The 21,592-nt window shown below is 40.8% G+C and overlaps 1 protein-coding gene across 7 annotated transcripts in view; it reads left to right on the forward strand.

The window, feature by feature from the left end:
• LTBP1 (latent transforming growth factor beta binding protein 1) overlaps positions 1–21,592 on the forward strand; it is a 429,217-nt gene that overhangs the window by 259,585 nt on the left and 148,040 nt on the right. For all 7 annotated transcript variants that reach the window (XM_082641886.1, XM_082641887.1, XM_082641888.1 and 4 more), the window contains one exon: positions 13,360–13,482. In XM_082641886.1, the coding sequence (XP_082498012.1) occupies positions 13,360–13,482 (123 nt within the window). The remainder of the gene's footprint in view (positions 1–13,359; positions 13,483–21,592) is intronic.

Below are 21,592 nucleotides of genomic sequence, written 5' to 3' on the forward strand. Positions count from 1 at the left end.
AGGAACTAAGACACGGGCATGGGAGAACATGCACCAGTGGAGGTGGGTAAGTCAGTTGAGGTATGTTGGGGGTTGAAGCAGGCTGAATTTGAAGTTTGTCTGGTACGGTGCCTAAGGCTAGTGAGTGTAAGCTTCTTTCAAGGTTTTATTTTAAATACACGAGAAGTTGATATAGTTTGTTAATTAATTTTGTTTTTTTCCTCCATTGACATTTTTGGTTTGCTTCAAAGATTTTGGGTTGTGACCAAATTGTCATGGAGCTAATATAAATGTCTTCAAATTAGTACAGTCGGCCCTTCACATTCGTGGGTTCTGCATCTGCAGATATGGAGGGCTGGCTGTATTATGCCCTTTGATGCAAAGAACTTGAGCATCCACAGATTTGGGGATCTGCATGAGGAGAGGGGGTCCTGGAGCCCATCCCTCAGGGTTATCAAGGGATGACTGTAGTGAGTGCTCGGGACTCTCCCTCCCTTTTTCTCTTTCCCATGCTCCCTTCCACCCTGTCTCCCCATCTCTTTCAAGGCCCACTCACCTTGTTCTGGGTCTTATTGCAGTGGTGGTAACAAGGAACAAGGGAGACGGTGATGATCTGTAGACATAACTATGTTTTTAGTGACAGTGATCCTGACACAGCAAGTGCCATGAAAGGTCTAAGTTTGCTAAGTTCTCCAGCTCTCAAGCCCACTTTAACCCTTTTGTACCTACCCCACCTGCTTCCTCTAGTATTCTTAGGTTCTCACCCAACTTTTCTCCAGACTTTCTCCTAAGGTGGAACTAGTTGGCCATCTGCTGCTCTAATTACTGTTGATTTTATTTATGTGCTACTTCTCTCCTTATGGTAATACTTGGATAAGAAACTTGATAACTTTCTCTTTTCTAATACAATAAATTTCCTTTTTGGTCATTATCGCCTACACATCTTTTTGTCTACCTGTTTATGTATTTTGCTAGTGTTTATTGAATGCCTTTTTAGTGGAGCCATTGGGTTGGGTGCTTCAGCTATGTCATAATTTTCACAGTAACCCTGTGAGATAGTGTTATGTTTTTTTAAACTTGTAGTGAAACTGAGCCCTGAGGCTCAAAGAAATTAAGTAATGGAAGATAACATACCTGGAGAGTGCTAGCATCTACCTCTGATGCCTGGGCTCCTTCTCCCCGCCTCTGTGCTACTAACATTTACGTAGTAGTTTGTAGTACTTCTTATGCTTTTTATGTCATTAATTCCTGACAACGACTGCATCTGCTTGTTACAGGTGGGGAAACCATGGCTTAAAGCAGCAGCACTGGGGGGGATATTAGATGCTCTCTGGTTCTTTTACTCTTTAGATCAGACTATCCTGTTAGGTGCTTTCAGTAACTTGGTTTAGAAATCAGAGTTCTCCACACTTCATTGTTAACTTTTGCAGCAAGTTTTCTTGTTTTAAATGTGTCTGCTTTGTAGGTAAAATAAGTGTTTTTCTCTCTTGTTATTAACAAGCCATTGTACCTTAGTTTTTGGTGGGGGTTTGGGGTTTTTTTTTTGCCGTATGCAGGCCTCGCACTGTTGTGGCCTCTCCCGTTGCGGAGCACAGGCTTTTGACGCTCAGGCCCAGCGGCCATGGCCCATGGGCCCAGCCGCCCCACGGCACGTGGGATCCTCCCGGACCAGGGCACGAACCCACGTCCCCTGCATCGGCAGGCAGACTCTCAACCACTGCGCCACCAGGGAAGCCCTGTACCTTAGTTTTATCCTGAAGTCCTTAACAAGCAGAACGTTGAGGCCTCTAGAGCCTGTTTGTTTAAGCTTGCATTCCTTTTCAGCACTCCTCCTGAGGCACTCCCCTTCTGTATAACCTCTTCTCCCTTCCCCTGTAAGTTAACAGTTACTTTACTAAAGCAGTCATGTGTTTCTCACACTTCTGGGGGCAGCTGGACAGTTCTGCTGACCCAGGCCGGGTATGGGTGATGTCAGCCAGGCTCAGTCTTGCGTCTGTGATCAGCTGATGGCTGCCTGGGGCTGGGGTCCAGGATGGCTTCAGCAGGGATGGCTCAGCAATCTTCCACAAGGTGTCTTATCTAAAGCTTTTCAGGCCTAGGCTTGGGATTGACACACTGTCACTTCAGCTGTAACTGGTGGCTGAAGGAAGTCACAGGCCAGCCTGTATTCAAGGAGTGGGAAAATAGACTCTACTTGCTAGTGGGAGAAGTTACAAAGTCACATAGACAAGGTCATGGATACAAAAAGAGGTGAAGAATTGGGGCAATTTTAGAAATCAGTCTGTAACACCTTGAAGATCTTTATTGTATTACTGGGAGGTCACTTTATGTCTAAACTTATGAGGCCATGTTGAAAAATTGTTGGTGAAAAATATCTGATAATATTAGAAATTATGTAGTTTATTATCTATTTAAATTTTTATTAGTAGTGTAACCTATATATAGAACAGTGCCCACATCACAGGGAATTAGCTCAGTGAATATCACAAAGTGAACATAACTGTGTACTTATCACTCAAGTCAAGAAATAGAAGATCCCCTGCACCCCAGAATCCTCCCTCTTTCCCTTCTCAATTTTTACTTTCTCCCTCTTTTCCAGAAGTAATCACTGTCCCGACTATTACAAGCATAGATGAGTTGTCTTTTTAGGAACTTTCAAATTATCCAGTAAATGTTTCGTGTCTGTCTTCTTTCACTTAGCAACATGTGGCCAATACCATTTCTTTAATATTCAGGACTGTGACTAGTGACGTGATAATATCCATTGATGTTTTCATTTAAAAGCTTTTCAGTGACTTCTCCCTTCCTTCAGCATGTTCTTCTGTGACTTCTTGGTTTATGCAACATTCGCTACAGCTAGTGTTTTCTCTAAAGTTCCCTTCAGTTCCATTAACATAAGGGAATTTATTACTCTGATATTTATTTCTTTCCAGGAGGAAATAAGCAATATGTATAGGAGACTAATGTGGGTATGAAAATGAAACTTAGAGTCCACTGTTATTGCTATATATTTGGGAAATCATAGTAGAAAATCAGTAGGCGTGAACTAAGACTGGTGTCAACCAGACTTGATAATTAAATTATTCAAAGTACTTAAAATGTTTAAAATTCTTTTTATTTACCTATCAGATTCATCACAGTGCTCTGCTGTATTTAGTGATTTAATCCCAGAAACTGGGGGGGGGGGGTACTTAATGTGATGCTGAATCATGTTTTGAGTCTCAGTGACCAAGAGGCAATTGATATGTTTTACTGATGTGAAGGTGTTACTTTACTGGCCTAGACATCTTCTTGGAACTCCTGTTGCTCTTTCTAGTCTAAATAGGCACAATATTTTGGGTAAGAATTTAAAGTTTTGATTTGGACCTGAGTATCATTTTAGCATTTAAAATCAGTTTGGGACCCATTCCCATCCATTGTAAAATCATTTTCTGGTGTGTCCTCTTACTATGCTCCTATCACTGGGATAGGATTCAAAAAGGAAATGTCTGCTTATTTTATTTACTTTTCTTCAGGAAAGACAGTGGTGAAGTGAGTCATTAGCACATTGTGTTTTCCAATAGCTCTTTGACCTTAGTCTCTGGGGCTATAAAATCAATGGGAAGATGCCTGTTGTATCACGAGTCATGGGGAAAGCCTGTAATAGATATGTTACTATGAATGTTTCAAGGAGAAATTAATGTACTGTCTATAGATTATAGTCGGAAATCCAAGACCAGCAGAGATGTGCATCTCCCATGTGTAGCACACATGTATTGAGAAATAAATACAGGCTGTTCTCTGGGCTCTGATAATTCTTCTATCATGTTACCCTGCAGACAGAAGCATTGGAAGGCAGGGAGTTGTTCCCACAGTGGTTTGCTTCCTTTGAGTGAGTTCAATGATTGAATCCACCCCATGCTAGTTGATTATTTTATAAATGTGGGACAGTTACAGGTCATGAGGGGAGGCTACAGCTGCAGTAGGGCCTAGGTTGAAACAAATACAATCACAAAGAGACCCATATGATAGTTCCTGGGGCTGACCCAAGAGAGCGACATTTCACAAAATGTGCTCCACAGACCACTAGGTCAGCTCGATGTTAATAGGTGGTGTGTGAAAAAAGATTCCATGGCCAAAAGTGTGGAGAATACCAAGTTAAACAGAGAAAACCAAGAGTCCTCACCAAAGAACTTCTCAGGGGGTCTTTCATGTGCAAATGTATATAGAATATATAGCGTTTCTCAATCATATTCGGCCACAGAACTCTTCTTTTAGCAGAAGTCTCACAAAGCTTGTGTTTTATATAAAATACCTTGGGTATTTTATATAAAATTTTATATAAAATTGCTCTTGAATGTTGATCTTCTAACATTTTTTTGTTGCCTTATCTCCTAAAATAATTTTGAAAAACTTAGGTGTTCACACATTTTTAAGCCAATATCTGCATTTTTTTAATCAAAAATTAAATGGGTGTAGTAAATTCATTTCTGGCATGTTTTATTAAATAGGGGCTTTCAACATATTTTCAGCAGCAGCATTGGCTCATTTACTCTATGAATGATGTCTGCCATCTAACCTAACTGGCAAAACCAGACTTTCTTATGAAATAAATCAGACCTATCCCTTTTCCTGTGACTGTCCCTCAGGAGGGATATATTTGTGACTTGTTCATTTGTTTGGTGCCTTTGATAATTTCACATTGTAGGGCAGTGCACCTGGAGAGATTCCAGATGGGCAGAAGGGTACCTTGAAGAGAAAGCAGACACTGAGTAAAGGAGAGAGGGAAAAGGAGATGGGCAAGTGTGTTGTTAGAGCACTTTTAGAGAAGGAAACACATGAAGGCTCAAGATCTAGGAATTGATTCCCTTAAATAAAAGTATCCAAGCATGGGCCTCCCTGGTGGCACAGTGGTTAAGAATCTGCCTGCCAACGCAGGGGACACGGGTTTGAGCCCTGGTCCGGGAGGATCCCACATGCCGCGGAGCAACTAAGCGCATGTGCCACAACGACTGAGCCTGCGCTCTAGAGCCTGTGTGCCACAACTACTGAAGCCTGCACGCCTAGAGCCCATGCTCCGCAACAAGAGAAGCCACTGCAGTGAGAAGCCCGCGCACCGCAACCAAGAGTAGCCCCCGCTCGAAGCAACTAAAGAAAGCCCACGCACAGCAACGAAGACCCAACGCAGCCAAAAAAAAAAAAAAAAAAAAAAAAAAGTAGGGCTTCCCTGGTGGCGCAGTGGTTGAGAGTCCGCCTGCCAATGCAGGGGACATGGGTTCGTGCCCCGGTCCGGGAAGATGCCACATGCCGCGGAGCGGCTGGGCTCGTGAGTCATGGACGCTGAGCCTGCACGTCTGGAGCCTGTGCTCCGCAACGGGAGAGGCCACAGCAGTGAGAGGCCCGCGTACCACAAAAAAAAAAAAAAAAAAAGTATCCAAGCATGTGTGTCCCCTGTGTCACTTGCCTTCAGGGGTGTGTGTACCTGGTGTGAAGCTGCTTCCCGGGGTGGGGGAGTTTAAGAAATACATATGTCCTCTTAGAGAGTGAACTCCTCCTTTATCTAAATTAAGTGATCCCTGTTAAACAGCCAAATGGTCTGTCTGGCTAGGAAAAGTATTTACCTCAGAGGTGTTTCTTTTTCCTGCTTTCATCTGGAAGTCAAATTGCTGAGTTGTGTAATGGCATTTCTGTCCATCAGCAAAAACCAGAATCTCCAAAGCACTTCATATTTTCACACAGTATAAAGATCTGCATGTACTGTTCTCACCTGGTACCTAACTCCTGTTGGTTACTGGGCATGCCTCATTTCCTGTATAAACTTGTGTTACTAAAAAGGCAGTAAATTAGTCCTCACTTTGTTAAACATACCTACTTTCCTGTAGGAGCATAGATACATAAAAGTGTGTTTATTTCCCACAGGGTACTTATGCTAGTCATGATATATATTATGCCGTAAATGTCATACTTTATTTATTCCTTGGCATTTTCAACTCTGGCAACTTGCAGATTGTTTTGAAGTCAGGATATTTAAGCTAGAAGCAACCTTGGGGATTATCTGCGTTGCAAGAGAGGAAAGTGAGATCAAGAGAAAACAAATGACTTGCTTTAGGTGACATAATTTAGGATCCTAGTTACCAAACTAGGTCTTAATGAGAGATTTCTCCCATTAGATTTCCCCATTCTCCCTTAACCCTTTTAAAAAATAAGAGCTTGGACCAAGTTATCTCTATAAAACTGTGAATAACTGTTGTGTTGCTCACCGTCCATAATTGTTACAAAGTTCCAGTGAGAGAAGGTGTGCTGTACAAATACAAAAGAGGGTGATGAGGATCCTTGCCTATAGTACTAGATTGTTGTTATCATCCTCGGGTGCTGAAATGCTAAGGCTGTGTTACATTAGGCTGTGTAGAGTCTCTTGTTATGCATATGTCCCAACTACTCTGTATTTTTTTTTCTTTTTTTTTTGCGGTACGCGGGCCTCTCACTGTTGTGGCCTCTCCCGTTGCAGAGCACAGGCTCCAGATGCGCAGGCTCAGCGGCCATGGCTCACGGGCCCAGCCGCTCCGCGGCATGTGGGATCTTCCTGGACCGGGGCACGAACCCGTGTCCCCTGCATCAGCAGGTGGACTCTCAACCACTGTGCCACCAGGGAAGCCCCTACTCTGTATTTTTATACTATCTGGGTAATAGATGCCCCAGCCTTCTGTTTCTTTTGTATTAGGTTGAACCATGTGACACTGCCAATATTCAACCATTTTAGATTTATAAGAAGAGCAGTTTTGTATTATTGAACTTGATAAATGGCCAGAGGTTCGTGGTAGGCTGTACTGGGCAGAGACACTCTATAAATGTTCTTAGTGAATGGAGAAGTATGTGAATCTTCATATGAGCTGTAGCCTCCCTGTCCCTCCACCCTAGATTTTGCCTACTCTAAAGGTATACACTGGGATTTATGAGTTTTTCCTTTCCCTTTTGCTTCGGCAAACTTCTAGACTCCCCAGCCCAGCAGCTCAGATGGAGATACGGGGCGGGGCGGGGTGGTGGTGGTGGCGGTGACTGGTTCTGAGTCAGCTCCTTCCGCCATTCATCTTGACCTTGTTCTTGAACTCAGTAAGCTGTGTTCTATGCAAGTGATTACACCTTTCTTTCAAAGGATAGAATTCCACAATTGTCCAGAGAAATTAAGTGGTCTGCAGAGGGAAAACCATGAACAAATTCATTTGTTTACCATTGGTTTGTTTTTTTAAACTAAGTACTACAATACTTTCAGTTTAATCAGAACACATTAAAGGAGATTGGCTGATCCAGTAAAATATGAGACTCCTGAAACAATTTTTTTGTCAAATATAAGTAATTTATAAAAAATTATAATCAAGTTAGAAGTTTTATTTAATTTTAAATAAGAAAATAGCCTGAGGAATTGAAGCCTAAATAGAACTATAATTCATAATTAGCTGATCATGTTTCATATAATTGTTAAACTTTGGCCCAATAATGCCTCCTCTCAGCCTAATCCTCAAACTTCTCATATCCAGAGAGCACACTTCCAGTCCACCCGTGTTTTGTTCTTAATGCATCTGTGAATCTTTAATTTCCTTCAGTTTATTTATAAAGGTCTTAAAGAGCCTGACTACCTCAGAAAGTCATTTAGATAATTGCTCATGTTTCATATTAATTTCTGGGGTTCTAAATTTAAAAACACAGGGCATAAGTTTTTTGCCTTTTTCTTTAAACATAAAGGATATAAACTATCTAGCCACCCACAATCCTCTCAGGAACGAAGCAGGGGATGGAAGAATGAAGTGGCAAAAAGTAAGAGAATGCCTATCCAATTTTTAGATTTCAAATTTGGCATATTAGGAATGAACAGTTTATGAATGGAATGCTTTTTAAAGTTTTATTTGTGAGTGAGTTGTTGAAACCTGGAATATGATTTTTCACGGAAATAACGTCAGTGATCTTCAAATTTTCTTTACAAATGCCATCTTAGAAGTTCAGTTTTTGAAGCAGATGTAAAGGAACTGCCTTGCTTAGAAGAGGTGTGTAGGGTGCCCAGTCTCCGGGGACAGGTCCACAGGTCACAGTTAAGTCTGATGAATTACCTTAGAGCCCCGGTCAGACATGGTGATGCTAGGACTCTAGTCTTGCAGATCACAAACCACACACAGCCCCGAGCTCAGCGATCTGGGGAACCTAGTCTGTTTTGCTTCTTGTTCAGGCCAAAGCACCATCTCAGAGACAGCAGGAGACCATCCAGATGTAGACAGTATAGAGGCTGAGTTGAGTGAATGCAGCCCTTCAAGTCCCCTCATGGAGCAAGCACTCACCTCCACTCCATCATTCCTCAGACAACTTTACTTCAGGATGGTCCTTTCTGTACTTATAAACTCATATTTTCATCCCCTGTGTGTGAGTTTTTCAGTGAGGGCATTATTGACAATTTTCTTTGTCAAGGGGGACTAACCACACTTTGTTCAGTTCCCTAGTGTCCACCCAGTGAGTGTTCCCCCGTCCTTGGAACAACCCAAAGTGTCCCATAGCTAAGCATACCCCACTTTGAGAATCAACTAAGAGGGAAGCAATCTTATTGACCTACAACATCCCTATAGGTATTTACATTGTAGGAGAGATTGCTTTTAGATCTAAATGGCTACTGAATATACGAAAAGGAAATGCAGGTCAAAACCACAATGAGATAACACTACACTCCCGCTCGATGACTAAAATGAAAAAGACCGACAGTAATTTGATGAGGATGTGGAGCAGTTGGTACTGGAAATGGAAATTGACATAACCACTTTGGACAACTGTTTGACAATATTTATTGAAGTAAACATGAGCCTTATTTAGTGACCCAGAAATTTTACTCCTAGATATATACCCAAGAGACATGAGTGCGTAGGCCTACCAAAAGACATACATATAAGAATGTTCACAGGTGCATGGTTGGAAATAGCCCCCAAATGTCTCTCAACAGTAGAACAGATAAATTAACTTTGTACTCACACAATAAAATGTAACAGAGCAGTGAAAGATGAACTGTATGTAATAACATTGATGAATCTCTTAGGCATAATAAAGTCAGACAAAAGAATATATACAATATGATTCCCTTTATATGAAGTTTAAGAACAGCTGAGACTAATCAACAGTGATGGGAATCAGGATAGTAGTTACCTGTGGGGGCAAAGAGGTTGACTGGGAAGGGACATGAAGTGCCTTCTGAGGCACTGGGAATGTTCTAAGTCATGATCTGGGGGTGGTGGTTATACAGTATGTGCATAGACACGTGTACACACATATCTACTTGTATGTATACATGTATGTATATGCAAAAACCTCGTATAGTTGTACACTTAAGATTGATATACTTAGCTGGATGTAACTTTAAAAAGAAAAAATTTTGAAAATTTAATCTCTAATTTATAGTATTTTCTAGAATATGATAAAAAATAAATTGAGGTAGTTGAGGGAAATGGGAGTTTTTCTGGAAACTTTGAGAGTGTGTCCATGCTTCTGGGTTTCTGGAGCCAAAATTAGGGGAAGTGGTATTGCTAGTGGCACAAGCTGATTAGAATAGAGATGGTAGGAAAAGGGAAGGGGAAAGCTTTATATGATTCCTCTTCTTCACTCTACTTCTTCCTGTCTGTAGCCATAGTGTTTTCATTTAAGGCTTAATTTCTGTCCTCCATTCCCATGGCATCATGGTCGAAGTGGTGGGCAATGTTGAGAGTCAAAGAGGGGACACTGGAAGAGAGCATAAGGCATCGTTGTGTATCAGGTATCTATGCTTTGTGGGGGACAAACACCACCTTAACCTGCAGGGAGGTTAGCCAGCAGGGAGACTGGGATGGTACTGTCATAGAAACTTCCAGATAAGGGAAAATTCTGGGTCCCAAGAGGTAAACATGGAAGGCGTAATGGTGCAGTCAATGAACAGGAGTAAAAGCCCCTCAGAGAAAGAGGAAGGCTGATGATCACACCCTAGTGGGAACATGAGGGGAAACAGTGGTCCAGCCTTTTTGACCACAACTGGCTGGTTACCCAAATTTGAGGTTTAAGTGGGGACATACAATAGGGGCTTCGCTTGTACCATGTAAGCCCCAACTGGACTTGGCACTCTTCCTGGTCCTTCATGGTGGTTCTCTTAAAGAGAATGAGTTATAGGGGGATATTTTCAATCACATGCTGTGCGTAAATGTGCGTTATAATACAACACACACTCTGATCAAGAGTAAGATGGACAGTTGCTGGACCATATGCGGTCCAGGTGTCATCTAGCTATACCAGTTTCCAGCTGCATGCAAGCTGGAATGCTGTAGAATTTACACAACAAACATGGGTTGTCATTTGAATGTCACTGAAAATGTCATATTGTCATGTGTCAGGTAAAATATGTCCATGTAGATATCTTTGGCTACGTAGAATATGAAATATAAGCAAATAGTGATTTATTGCAGGCTGCATTTGCCTTTTTATGTGATGATTCTGCTAGTAATGTTTTGCTACCATGGCGTTCAGTTTAATGTAGAAAATTAACATTTTAGGATCCTTAATAGAAGTTTTATTAGAATTAATGATTGAAAGAAGTAAATGTAATTTCAAATGGAAACACTAAAAGCCAAGTCTGTTAACTGTTAAGCTTCATAAGACACCCTGAATAAAATAGATAACTACTAATTTTTTTTACTGTTAACTTGTCACATTCTGTTTATTTTTAATTACCTTTGCAAATGACTCTATAATCTTTTTTTAAAAATTGCCACATTTTCGTCTCTCCTCTTCCAAATCATTTTGATTTCCCCTTGGGCCACTGTCTTAGTCCATTTGGGCTGCTATAACAAAATACCACCAACTGGGTAGCTTAAAAACAGCAGGTATTTATTGCTCACAGTTCTGGAAGCAGGTAAGTCCCAGAGCAAGGCACCAGTATGGTCACCTTCTGGTGAGGGCCCTCTTCCAGTTACAGATGTCTCCATTGTGTCCTCAAATGGTGGAAGGGACTAGGGATCTCTCTGGAGCCCCTCTTTTTAAGGCACTAATCCTATTCACGAGGGTTCTTCCCTCATGACTGAAACACCCTGCAAGGGCCTCACCTACCAATACCATCACCTTTGGGGAGGGTTAGGATTTCAACATATGAATCTGGCGGTGGGGTGGGGGGCACAAAACGTTGAGACCATAGCAATCACCACATGCAGATGACCTTGAGGCTGTTTCCAATGATGCTTTCCTTTCACTTTATTCCTGAATCTGCTGCTGTGGCTGGATATTTATACAATACTTGAGTATCCCAGAGTGACCTTCTAGTGTAAAACTTACCTCTTTTTTTTTTTTAACGTCTTTATTGGAGTATAATTGCTTTACAATGATGTGTTAGTTTCTGCTGTATAACAAAGTGAATCAGCTATACATATACATACATCCCCATATCTCCTCCCTCATGCGTCTCCCTCCCACCCTCCCTATCCCACCCCTCTAGATGGTCACAAAGCACCGAGCTGATCTCCCTGCGCTATGTGACTGCTTCCCAATAGCTATCTATTTTACATTTGGTAGTGTATACATGTCCATGCCACTCTCTCGCTTCGTCCCAGCTTACCCTTCCCCTCCCCATGTCCTCAAGTCCATTCTCTACATCTGCATCTTTATTCCTGTCCTGCCCCTAGGTTCTTCAGAACCATTTTTCTTTTTTTTTTAGATTCCATATATATGTGTTAGCATATGGTATTTGTTTTTCTCTTTCTGACTTACTTCACTCTGTATGACAGTCTCTAGGTCCATCCACCTCACTACAAATAACTTGATTTCATTTCTTTTTATGGCTGAGTAATATTCCACTGTATATATGTGCCACATCTTCTTTATCCATTCATCTGTCGATGGACACTTAGGTTGCTTCCACGTCCTGGCTATTGTAAATAGAGCTGCAATGAACATTTTGGTACATGACTCTTTTTGAATTATAGTTTTCTCAGGGGATATGCCCAGTAGTGGGATTGCTGGGTCATATGGTAGTTCTATTTTTAGTTTTTTAAGGAACCTCCATACTGTTCTCCATAGTGGCTGTATCAATTTACATTCCCACCCACAGTGCAAGAGGGTTCCTTTTTCTCCACACCCTCTCCAGCATTTATTGTTTGTAGATTTTTTGATGATGGCCATTCTGACAGGTGTGAGGTGATACCTCATTGTAGTTTTGATTTGCATTTCTCTAATGATTAGTGATGTTGAGCATTCTTTCATGTGGAAAACTTATCTCTTCATCTGCCTTTTTCCTTCACAGAACTTTCTACAAAACCAATAGTGTCTTTTCCTCTTTGCTCAGATTAGAAGCCTCAACAGCATCTTTTACCCTCTTTTTCTCCAATGCCATGTTGGCCAGTCAGACACCAAACACCATGCACTGTCAGTTGTTCCTTCAAAAACAAACAAACAAAAACAAAACTTCATTGCTTCTCTTCCTGATTATTCTCACTAACCTGGCTTGTCACCAGTCTCATACTTGCTTTATTCCTTCAGTGATCAAACTTTTAATCTCATCTCACCAAGCCATGTGCTGGCCAGATGTGTTTCCCTAGAGCCCGCCCTTGATTATATCTTCCTCCTGCTCACAGACCTTTCATATATTTCCCTGTTTTCAATAAAATTGCATCCAAACCTAGCCTGGCTTTAACCAGCTCTTTTTCCAACTATTCACCTTCCTGAAACTTCTTTTCCAGCCAACGGTTTGACTCATGATTTCCTGATCCCTTTCCTTCTCCAGTCTCTGTCGCTCATGCTCTGATGTCCACCCATGTAGATCATTCACCCCTTCCTGCCCATCCATCTGGCTTCTCCCCAAATTCAACACCTGATGAAGTCTTACCTCCTTCTCCATGCTGCAGTCTCCCTTACCTCCACCTTCCTTTAGTAGCTCTTATTTGTCTATAAGGCAATTTCATAATTTAATTTCTTCAGGTTTATGACCTTTCTTCTGATTGTGATAACGATTTTCACTTCTTTAATTTTTACATAGTTATAGGCACAACTAGACTATAAGTGTCTCCAGGGCGAGAGTCTTCGCCTTGCCTGTATGCCCTATAATACTTTAAAAACACTAACACTAAAATATAAGCTCTCTGAAGGCTGGCATCTTTGGTCAGTTTTGTTCACTGGTAAGTCTCTAATATCTAGCATAGAACCAGGTACATAGTAGGTGCATAGTAAATATTTGCTAAATTGTAGATGTTCAGTAAATGTTTGATTTGATTAAAGTGCTGCTGCATTAAAAGTTGCTCGCATCTCTTACTTACTATAACTGAGAGGTATTATACTGATAAAGACAGGGAATGCAATTTACAGCCAGAATCTGTTCCATAGAACTTGACTTCTCTTTCTAAAAGAATTGTTTTCCTGCAGATATTAATGAATGCCAACTACAGGGTGTGTGCCCTAATGGTGAGTGTTTGAATACCATGGGCAGCTATAGATGTACCTGCAAAATAGGATTTGGGCCAGATCCTACCTTTTCAAGTTGTGTTCGTAAGTAATGATCACTTTTTATTACTATTTTGCATCTGTTTTTTTGGGGGGTGGGGGGAGGGGGAGGTATCCAAAAGAAGGTAAATACTCAGCAGTCAACTAAATATTGTAAATATGCAGGAAAATGTCATTAAAATGACAGGAGGGAGGAGGCGGCCTGATATACTACAATAAATCTATGTTTATTTAAAAAATGCATTTTTATTGTGTTCAGAAAAAATGACAGCTTAAACTTAAGGTAGAGAACAAGCGCACAGAGGAATTATGCAAAGAAACAGTTAATTAAAATTAGCATACCTAAGACATGAAAACAGATTTTTCCTTCATGAGTATTTTAAGCATTATTTAGGTGGAGTGAAACTTTGTCCCAGCTTCTGTCTTTAATTAGTCCAAATTCTGAGTCACTTCTGTCTGATTTAATGAGGCTTCACTGTACTTTCTTGGTTAGAAGAGTCTGGGAAATAGTTAGCAAGGCTCTGTGTTTCAGATTTTTGTATTCAGTTCTAATTTCAAATATTCTATTCTGTTGTCCTCAAAAACCACTGATATGTGTCCCTGAAGTTAAACTATTTTGCCTTACAAATCTGTCTTTAAGATTTTTTTAAACTTGTTAAGGATAAAAATCCTCCATCAAATCTTATGTTCTAATATTCGTACAGAAAATGTAGTTTCTCCAAAAAGATCCTATTAAGGATCTCTTGCCACAAAACCTAATCCAGTGTAATCAGTACAGATCACCTGACAATTAGAGATGTATGCATTTTAGATGTAAAGGGCTCAGACACAGAATTTTTTAAGACTACCTTATTTTTAAGGTACTTGTGCCCATTATTACAAAGTAGGTAAATGCAACAGATTTTTCAAAGTCACATACGATTAAAGGTTAAACATTTTAAACTAATGTATGGCAGAAAACTGTCGAGATAATGTTAAGAGCAATCCTGCATTAATTTTTGTCTTGCTAGGTTTTTTTTTATTTACCTGTTTTTATAACGTGTCATTGGTATATGTTAAGTTGTATCTTTCTGGTCCCCAGTTTTAAATTTGTCATATCATCAAGATATATTTTCCAAGAAGGTACCATCATTTGCTTTTAACTGTGCATCTCTAACTCTGTGCCCTAAGCTGATGGATAGACATGGTGAAATAAAGACAAATGTAATAAAATAAAAATAGCAGTCTCATTCATTACTTTTAGACGAGTTTGTTGAGTGTTTTGGAACATTGTTACTAATTACTACTATTTTCCTTTGAAACCCATCAAATACAGATTTGGAAATTTTGCACATAAGTTCTTCCATGTTCTTTCACAGACAGTTCTGATCATAAAGCAAGCAGGCACCTAATTATAGGGCTTTTTTTGGTGGGTGACAAAATTAGACTGTAAAATTATGCTTGCATACTAGGTACACTTGAAAACTGATGCAAGGATTTGGAAATTTCAGGCCAAAAATCCCTGACAATATCCAGATAATTTAAGGACAATTTCTGGCTGATTGGAATTACATGAGTAGAGTATTGTAAATACAGTTGTATAATTTAAGCATGAAACATTTTTAGAGTTTGAACATAGAATTTGTTGTGAATATTTGTTTTTCCTTAAATAATTTGCTTTGTAGTCTGGTTAAAATGACTACATTGAACATTGTAGATTAGGTACACTTAGAGGACTGGTCGCAAAGTGTTTTATTTGACTAGATCTGATGTCTAGAGCTAAGGACAGACATCCAGGTTTTAATAAGATTGTAGAAACTGCCAGTGAGATTTTTGAAACACACTTTCCTTAGCATTTATTTTCCCTGTCATTGCCCAGATAATACTGAACTTATTAAACAACCATCCATTCGTATTTGAAAAATAAATATTTTAATTTTATGGTTCAGCTACAACAGCTGAAACGATAAGTATTAGGAGACGTTTGTTGCTAGTTAAATGTTCCCATTTAGAGTTTGAAGTTGAAACCTGGGCTCTTTACCAGCATTGAGTGGGCAGATTTATTTCTCTTTCCTCTGAATTTACCACATGTAATATCATAGAGATATGTAAAGTGTTTCAGGATTTGTGACTTGGTTCAATCCAGTCTGATTTGTGGGTGAACCGTATTTTGAAGAAGTTGATAGAGAAGTCTGAAGAGAAGGAATGTCTTGAGAAAGAATGAGGGGAGAAGGTGATACTTACAAAGTAGGGTGGAAAAGCACTGGCGAGTTGGTGGTACCCTTGATAGTCACGGGGGAAGTAGCAGAAGGAGACCGGGGGTCACACATGTGCACACACGCATGCACAGACACGCAGACAGACACACAAAGGCACTGAGCAAAGCTCTCTATCATTTGGAGTAAATGCTCTTGCAAGATATAAAAACAGCCTTGGATAGACCGTGGAAGCAGATGGGGAAGATTGACCACGTTTGCTCCAGGCAGCATGAATTTAGGGCATATCCAGGCCATAAAAGGTGTGGCTGACTCTGTGAACTCAAAGAAATGCACTTGGCAGTGGCTGAGGAGCAATGGGAAGCTCTCCCTGTTCTCGAATACGCTGAGGTGAACACCCTCAGAATTCCTTGACTTCAGCCAAAGGTTGCAACCACTTCACTTTCTCTCCTTGCCCGCACCCTGTCCTTGACTTAGCCAAGCTGAAAGAAGAAAGTAGGAGGGTTCTGGCGTTTGCTGTCTCCGACCTCTGTGTCTGTGGATCAGGGCGTTGCTGCAGTAGCATTCTCCAGACCTGCTCCTACCTCTCTGTGGGGAAAGGTGAAACTCCAGGATTTCTCAGAGCCAGTCCAAGAAAAGTATAATAACCTGTGCAGTCGGAGTAGGAAAGCTTTCTGACTTTTTAAGCTGCAATTAATTTTCTTCAGAAATTCAAGAGCTCCAGGATGAATGCTGGGGAGGGTGTGTCCACAGGTTCAAAGGGCCCAGGTAAAAGAATTTTGAGGGGCTTCCCTGGTGGCGCAGTGGTTGAGAGTCCGCCTGCCGATGCAGGGGACATGGGTTCGTGCTCTGGTCCAGGAAGATCCCACATGCCACGGAGTGGCTAGGCCTGTGAGCCACGGCTGCTGAGCCTGCGTGTCCGGAGCCTGTGCTCCACAACGGGAGAGGCCACAACAGTGAGAGGCCCATGTACCGAAAAAAAAAAAAAAAAAAAAGAATATTGAGCCTGCATATTTGCTCAGTGAAATTTGTTTCATAATATTCTTGACCCATGGACTTGGTGCTCACTGACAGAAATAGAGTTAGAGAGAAGATGTGCTTCTGCCCTAACTCTGGAAATCATGAGATGCCGAACTCATCCCTTCGAAAAGCCAGTCATATTCATGAACATCATTTCTTTTTAGTTTCTGCAGCTTCCTTATGAGATATGAATTATTTTACACAATAGGAAACTGAAGCTAGGAGAGTTTAAGTAACTTTTCAAGATCACATAGCTTGTAAATGACATTTGAGGTTTAAAATTGGGTTTTGTGCCTCTAACTTTAGGGTTCTAGATCAGGGATTGGCAAGTTATAGCCCGTGGGCAAAATCTGTCCCACCGTCTGTTTTTGTAAATAGTTTTATTGGAACACAGCCATGTCCATTCATTTATATACTGTCTAAGGCCACTTTCACGCTGCCATGGCAGAGCTGAGAAGTTGAAACAGAGACCAAATGGACCACAAAGCCTAAAATATTTATCTTGCCTTTCACAGAGAAAATTTGCTGACTTTTGGGCTAGATCAATGCTGTCCAGTAGAACTTTCTGTGATGATAGACAGTGCAGATACAGAACATTTCTGATGTGATAAGACTAGTCACAAGTGGCTGGTGTGACTAAGGAATTGAATTTTAAATTGTATCTCATTTAAATTTTATCTAAGTAGTAGTATGTGGCTAGGGGCTAACACATTGGATCTCATAGTTCTAGACCCTTTTTTTTTTTTTTTTATAAAGTTGATTGGGTAAATGACTACTAGATCTCTCTAGCAGAGAGAGAAAAATGGGCTTTCCTTCCTGACTTGGTGGTTTTGTCCATGGTGACGTTGTTCTCCCCAGAAATGAGGCTAGGAGCCTCTGTGTCACCTCTGACTCTGTCATCTCCTTTGGTCTCCAAGAAAGTCGTTAGATCTTCATAATCTATTTTCTACCTTTTCCTTTCTTCCCACCTCCTCCGTGGCTGTCTCAGCTTAGGCTCATAGTTTTCCTCACTTAGTGGTCTCACAGCATCATGGCCTTGAGGTTGTACAGACAGATCTGTGCCAACTGTTTGCTCCCATATAAAAGCAGTAACAACCAAAACTGTGACAGTAATGTAGTAATCTTTACTGTTTACTTACTAAGTGCCAGGCACTGTGATGAGTACTTTATATGGATTATCAAATATAATACTTACAAGATTTCTATGAGGCTTGAAGTGTTGTTCTTCCTATTTTAGAAATGAAGAAGTTGAGGCACAGAGAGTTTAAGGATCTTTCCAAAAGTCACACAGCCTATAAGCGGTAGAGCCCAAATTTGAAACTCAATTTGTCTCACTCCACAAGCTGAGCCTTTAATCAGGAAGAGGAAACTGGTCTAAATTGACAGGAGCAAGTCATCTATTTAAGCAGAGCCACTATTTAGTCTCACTGTAAAATGCTGGTCTGACTATGCAGTGGCCTCAGAATCATTGTTTTTCTGAAATTTTGGTTCTCGCAGAATTTATTTTTAATAACCCGTTTCCTGAAAAGGGTGCCTATGGGCTCTTACCTCCCTAGGAAAGTCATCTCTCAGACTCCTTCTAACAGTGTTACTTGCTCCCCACACCTGCATCCCAGCACTCATCCCATTGGGACTTTAAGCTTTAATGGTATGAAACTCTAATGTGGAATTTCATCCAAGAAGTGAATAAGGATATTGGAGGTGTTTGGTGGGGGGGGGAGTGAAAACAAACTAGTAGGAGAAACTAGCTTATATGCTGTCTCCTCAAGTCTTCTCTGTTTTTCAACTTGTTCCAAGTACCAGGTTAATTTATATCTGCTTAATACTACTTACATTTATGTTTGAATTGATAAGAGCAGCATGGCTTTGAAAGTATAATCAGAGTTGGTTGTATGACCCTATAATTAAGTATAAGTTGGTTAATACATTACTGGGGAGCTCAAATGTGAGACCCATAGCATATTACCTTCTCACAGTGGTTTGTTACGCAATCACCATCAGCATTGGCTATGTATGGTGAAGATTCAATACTATACTTGGATATACAGCTATGTGTTTATTTCTTTGGAAGATTTTTCCCATGTCTGTCACCAGGAGCAAAAGATTTGTTTTCTTGACTGACTGATGTGGCATTTCTAGTAGGGTTTATGCTTCTGAAATGTTTTTCCCTCTATATAGAGTAACTGAATCTGTGCACCTGAATCTTAGCAACACATCCTACAGAAAATACAATCTGCAAAACCCATATTTCAGGGAACCTACACATATGAACCTACCAGCATGCTTTGTAATTCCTCCTCATTACTCTGACCCATTCCCATTTCCACCAATTCTTTTTTTTTTTTTTTTTTTTTTTTTTTTTGTGGTACGTGGGCCTCTCACTGCTGTGGACTCTCCCGTTGAGGAGCACAGGCTCCGGATGCGCAGGCTCAGCGGCCATGGCTCATGGGCCCAGCCGCTCCGCGGCTACGTGGGATCTTCCCAGACCGAGGCACGAACCCGTGTCCCCTGCATCGGCAGGCGGACTCTCAACCACTGCGCCACCAGGGAAGCCCTCCACCAATTCTTTAGCAATCTTTGGGCAATACTGATTTTTTTTTTCAGTATAGTGTAAATCCTTATGATGCAATAGACTATATAATCACGTTTATTATATTTTAAATAATAAATGTAGTATACGAATGAATTAGCCTTTACAACCAGCCTTTCAATCTGTGGTTAAAGATACTCAGACAGTAGAAACACCAATCATGCATCATTCCAGGTAGCATATTGTTCCTGGGTTTATGTATCATGTTGAATGTGAAAGTGCTAGAGGTGTTTAATGAAATAAGTGAATTGCCATATAAGTCATTTGAAATGATAAAAGAATAATAGGTGACTTAGGCATTAAAATAGAGGCCATTTTAAAGGGCACATCCTGTTAGAAATCTGAGGGAGGCATAAATTAACACTTTTTGATCCACATAATTGTAGAGCAAAGAAAATTTGAATCATAGGAGCATTAGTATAATTTAGGTATGTAAGCCAGACCTTTCCAATGGCTTCCTCCTGGGATTTCTTCCATCTTTGAAGGAGCAGATTTTTTTTTATTAGTTAATGGCTTATTATTATGTGCATTTGGGGTGAAGCACAATGTTTAGTTGCAACATGGTCTGATGTTCCCTGACACACCAGCAGCTGAGTTTTGATGACTCTGTAAGCCAGTGATTCTTATTCCCTTGAAGGTCCCCACTTGAAGTGCATTGGAAGCTGTCGTGGAAAAAAAAAAAAAAACACCAGTACCCCCAGCACTTAGGGAGAATCTCTGGGTTAGGAAATGACGCAAGGACAAACACCTATAAAACAGAGACCTTTCAGGAGAAGATGTTTAGGAGGAATTAGCTTGCTTGACTTCTGTCATTATTCTCCACATGATAAAATGCCTAAAATTTTGCTTTCTCTGTGTGTGTGTGCGCCATGCATGGAGCCTCAACCAGAGACTTGCTTTAATGAACAAGCAATCTCTTATAATTCACTTACACACAAATACACATACTAATCCCTTAAAAACTGAATTGCTGATTTGGAGTTTGGGGTTAATCTGGGCGGTAGGCCTGATATGTTACTTTAAGGTAGAGTCCTTGGATAGGGGGGCAGAGTAAGTGTAACAGGGATGGTGCCTAAGGTAGTATCACTACCCTGGATATGAGGGCGAGGTGGATACCAGGGAGCGAGTGTGGACAGGTCAGCACAAGGGGCCAATGTCACCGTCTGCCAGTGTCCAGGGTTTGGGGAAACTCTGCTCTGCTTTAAACGGCCCTTGTTCTTGGGATCTAGAACTAACCTTAATGCTATTCGTGTTATAATTAATCCCTACCACATGTAAAATAGGCTCTTGTGAGTTGACCTGATGTTGTTTCTATGGAAATATGTGTTGTGAATTCCAAACACTTTGGTTGGAGAAGAAATTTTGGAGCCAAATCCTTGGTGAGCTGATTATCCTAGAACTACGTATATGTTCTTAAGATTATACAACTTATATAGAGAGACAGACCCACACCCATATGCTATATAAGTGCTGGTCAATCATTCCAGAAACTTATCCTTTTGGGGGTAATAACCATACTCATAAATTTTCTTTTACTTTTCTTCTGTGACCTTTAATCTTTCATAGCTGACTTGCACAGACTCCAGAAAGTGAGTAGGAGAAGGGAGAGAAAAAGGCTCACACTTCTCCCTTTTACCACGTTTTTAGTAATCTTGGGCAAACCTGGCCGTATTAGAGGAACTAAGTTTTGAAGCCTTAGGAAGGTCTCCTGTGCTCCCCCCTCCAATTCACCCATATCCTTTTTTCGACTGTTTTCACTGTGTTGAAATTCTACCACTACAGCAGTGATCAAGTCGTGTACAAATGCCCTTGAGAGGCTGGAGATACCTGCTTTTATTAATAAAGCAGGCTGACGTGTATATTGTGTCTACTCTGAACCAAACGTTTAGCGTATGATATTTTGAGTGTATACATTGAGCTTGTCACCTGTAAGTGAGGGAGTTATTGAGGCTCAGCCAGTGTATTAGTTAGCATTCTCTCCAGAGAAATGGAGCCAATAGCGTGGGTGGATGAAAAGGGATTTTTAAGGAATTGGCTCACATGAATGTGGAGGTTGGCAAGCTCCAATCTGCAGGGTAGGCTGGCAGCCTGGAGGTCCTGGGAACAGCTAATGGTGCAGCCAGAGTCTGAAGGCTGTCTGCTGGCAAAATTCCTTCTTCCTCTGGGGAGATCAGTCTCTTTTTCTCCTAAGGCCTTCAAGTGCTTGGATAAGGCGCACCCACATCCCGGAGAGTCATCTGCTTGACTCAAAATCTACTAATTTAAATGTTAATCTCATGTGAAAAATACCTTCACATCAACATTCAGACCTGTCTTTGACCAGCTATCTAGGTTCTGTGGCCCAGTCAAG

The sequence above is a fragment of the Mesoplodon mirus genome, assembly GCF_964341445.2.
Source record: "Mesoplodon mirus genome assembly, chromosome: 14".
Taxonomy (NCBI): Eukaryota; Metazoa; Chordata; class Mammalia; order Artiodactyla; family Ziphiidae; genus Mesoplodon; species Mesoplodon mirus.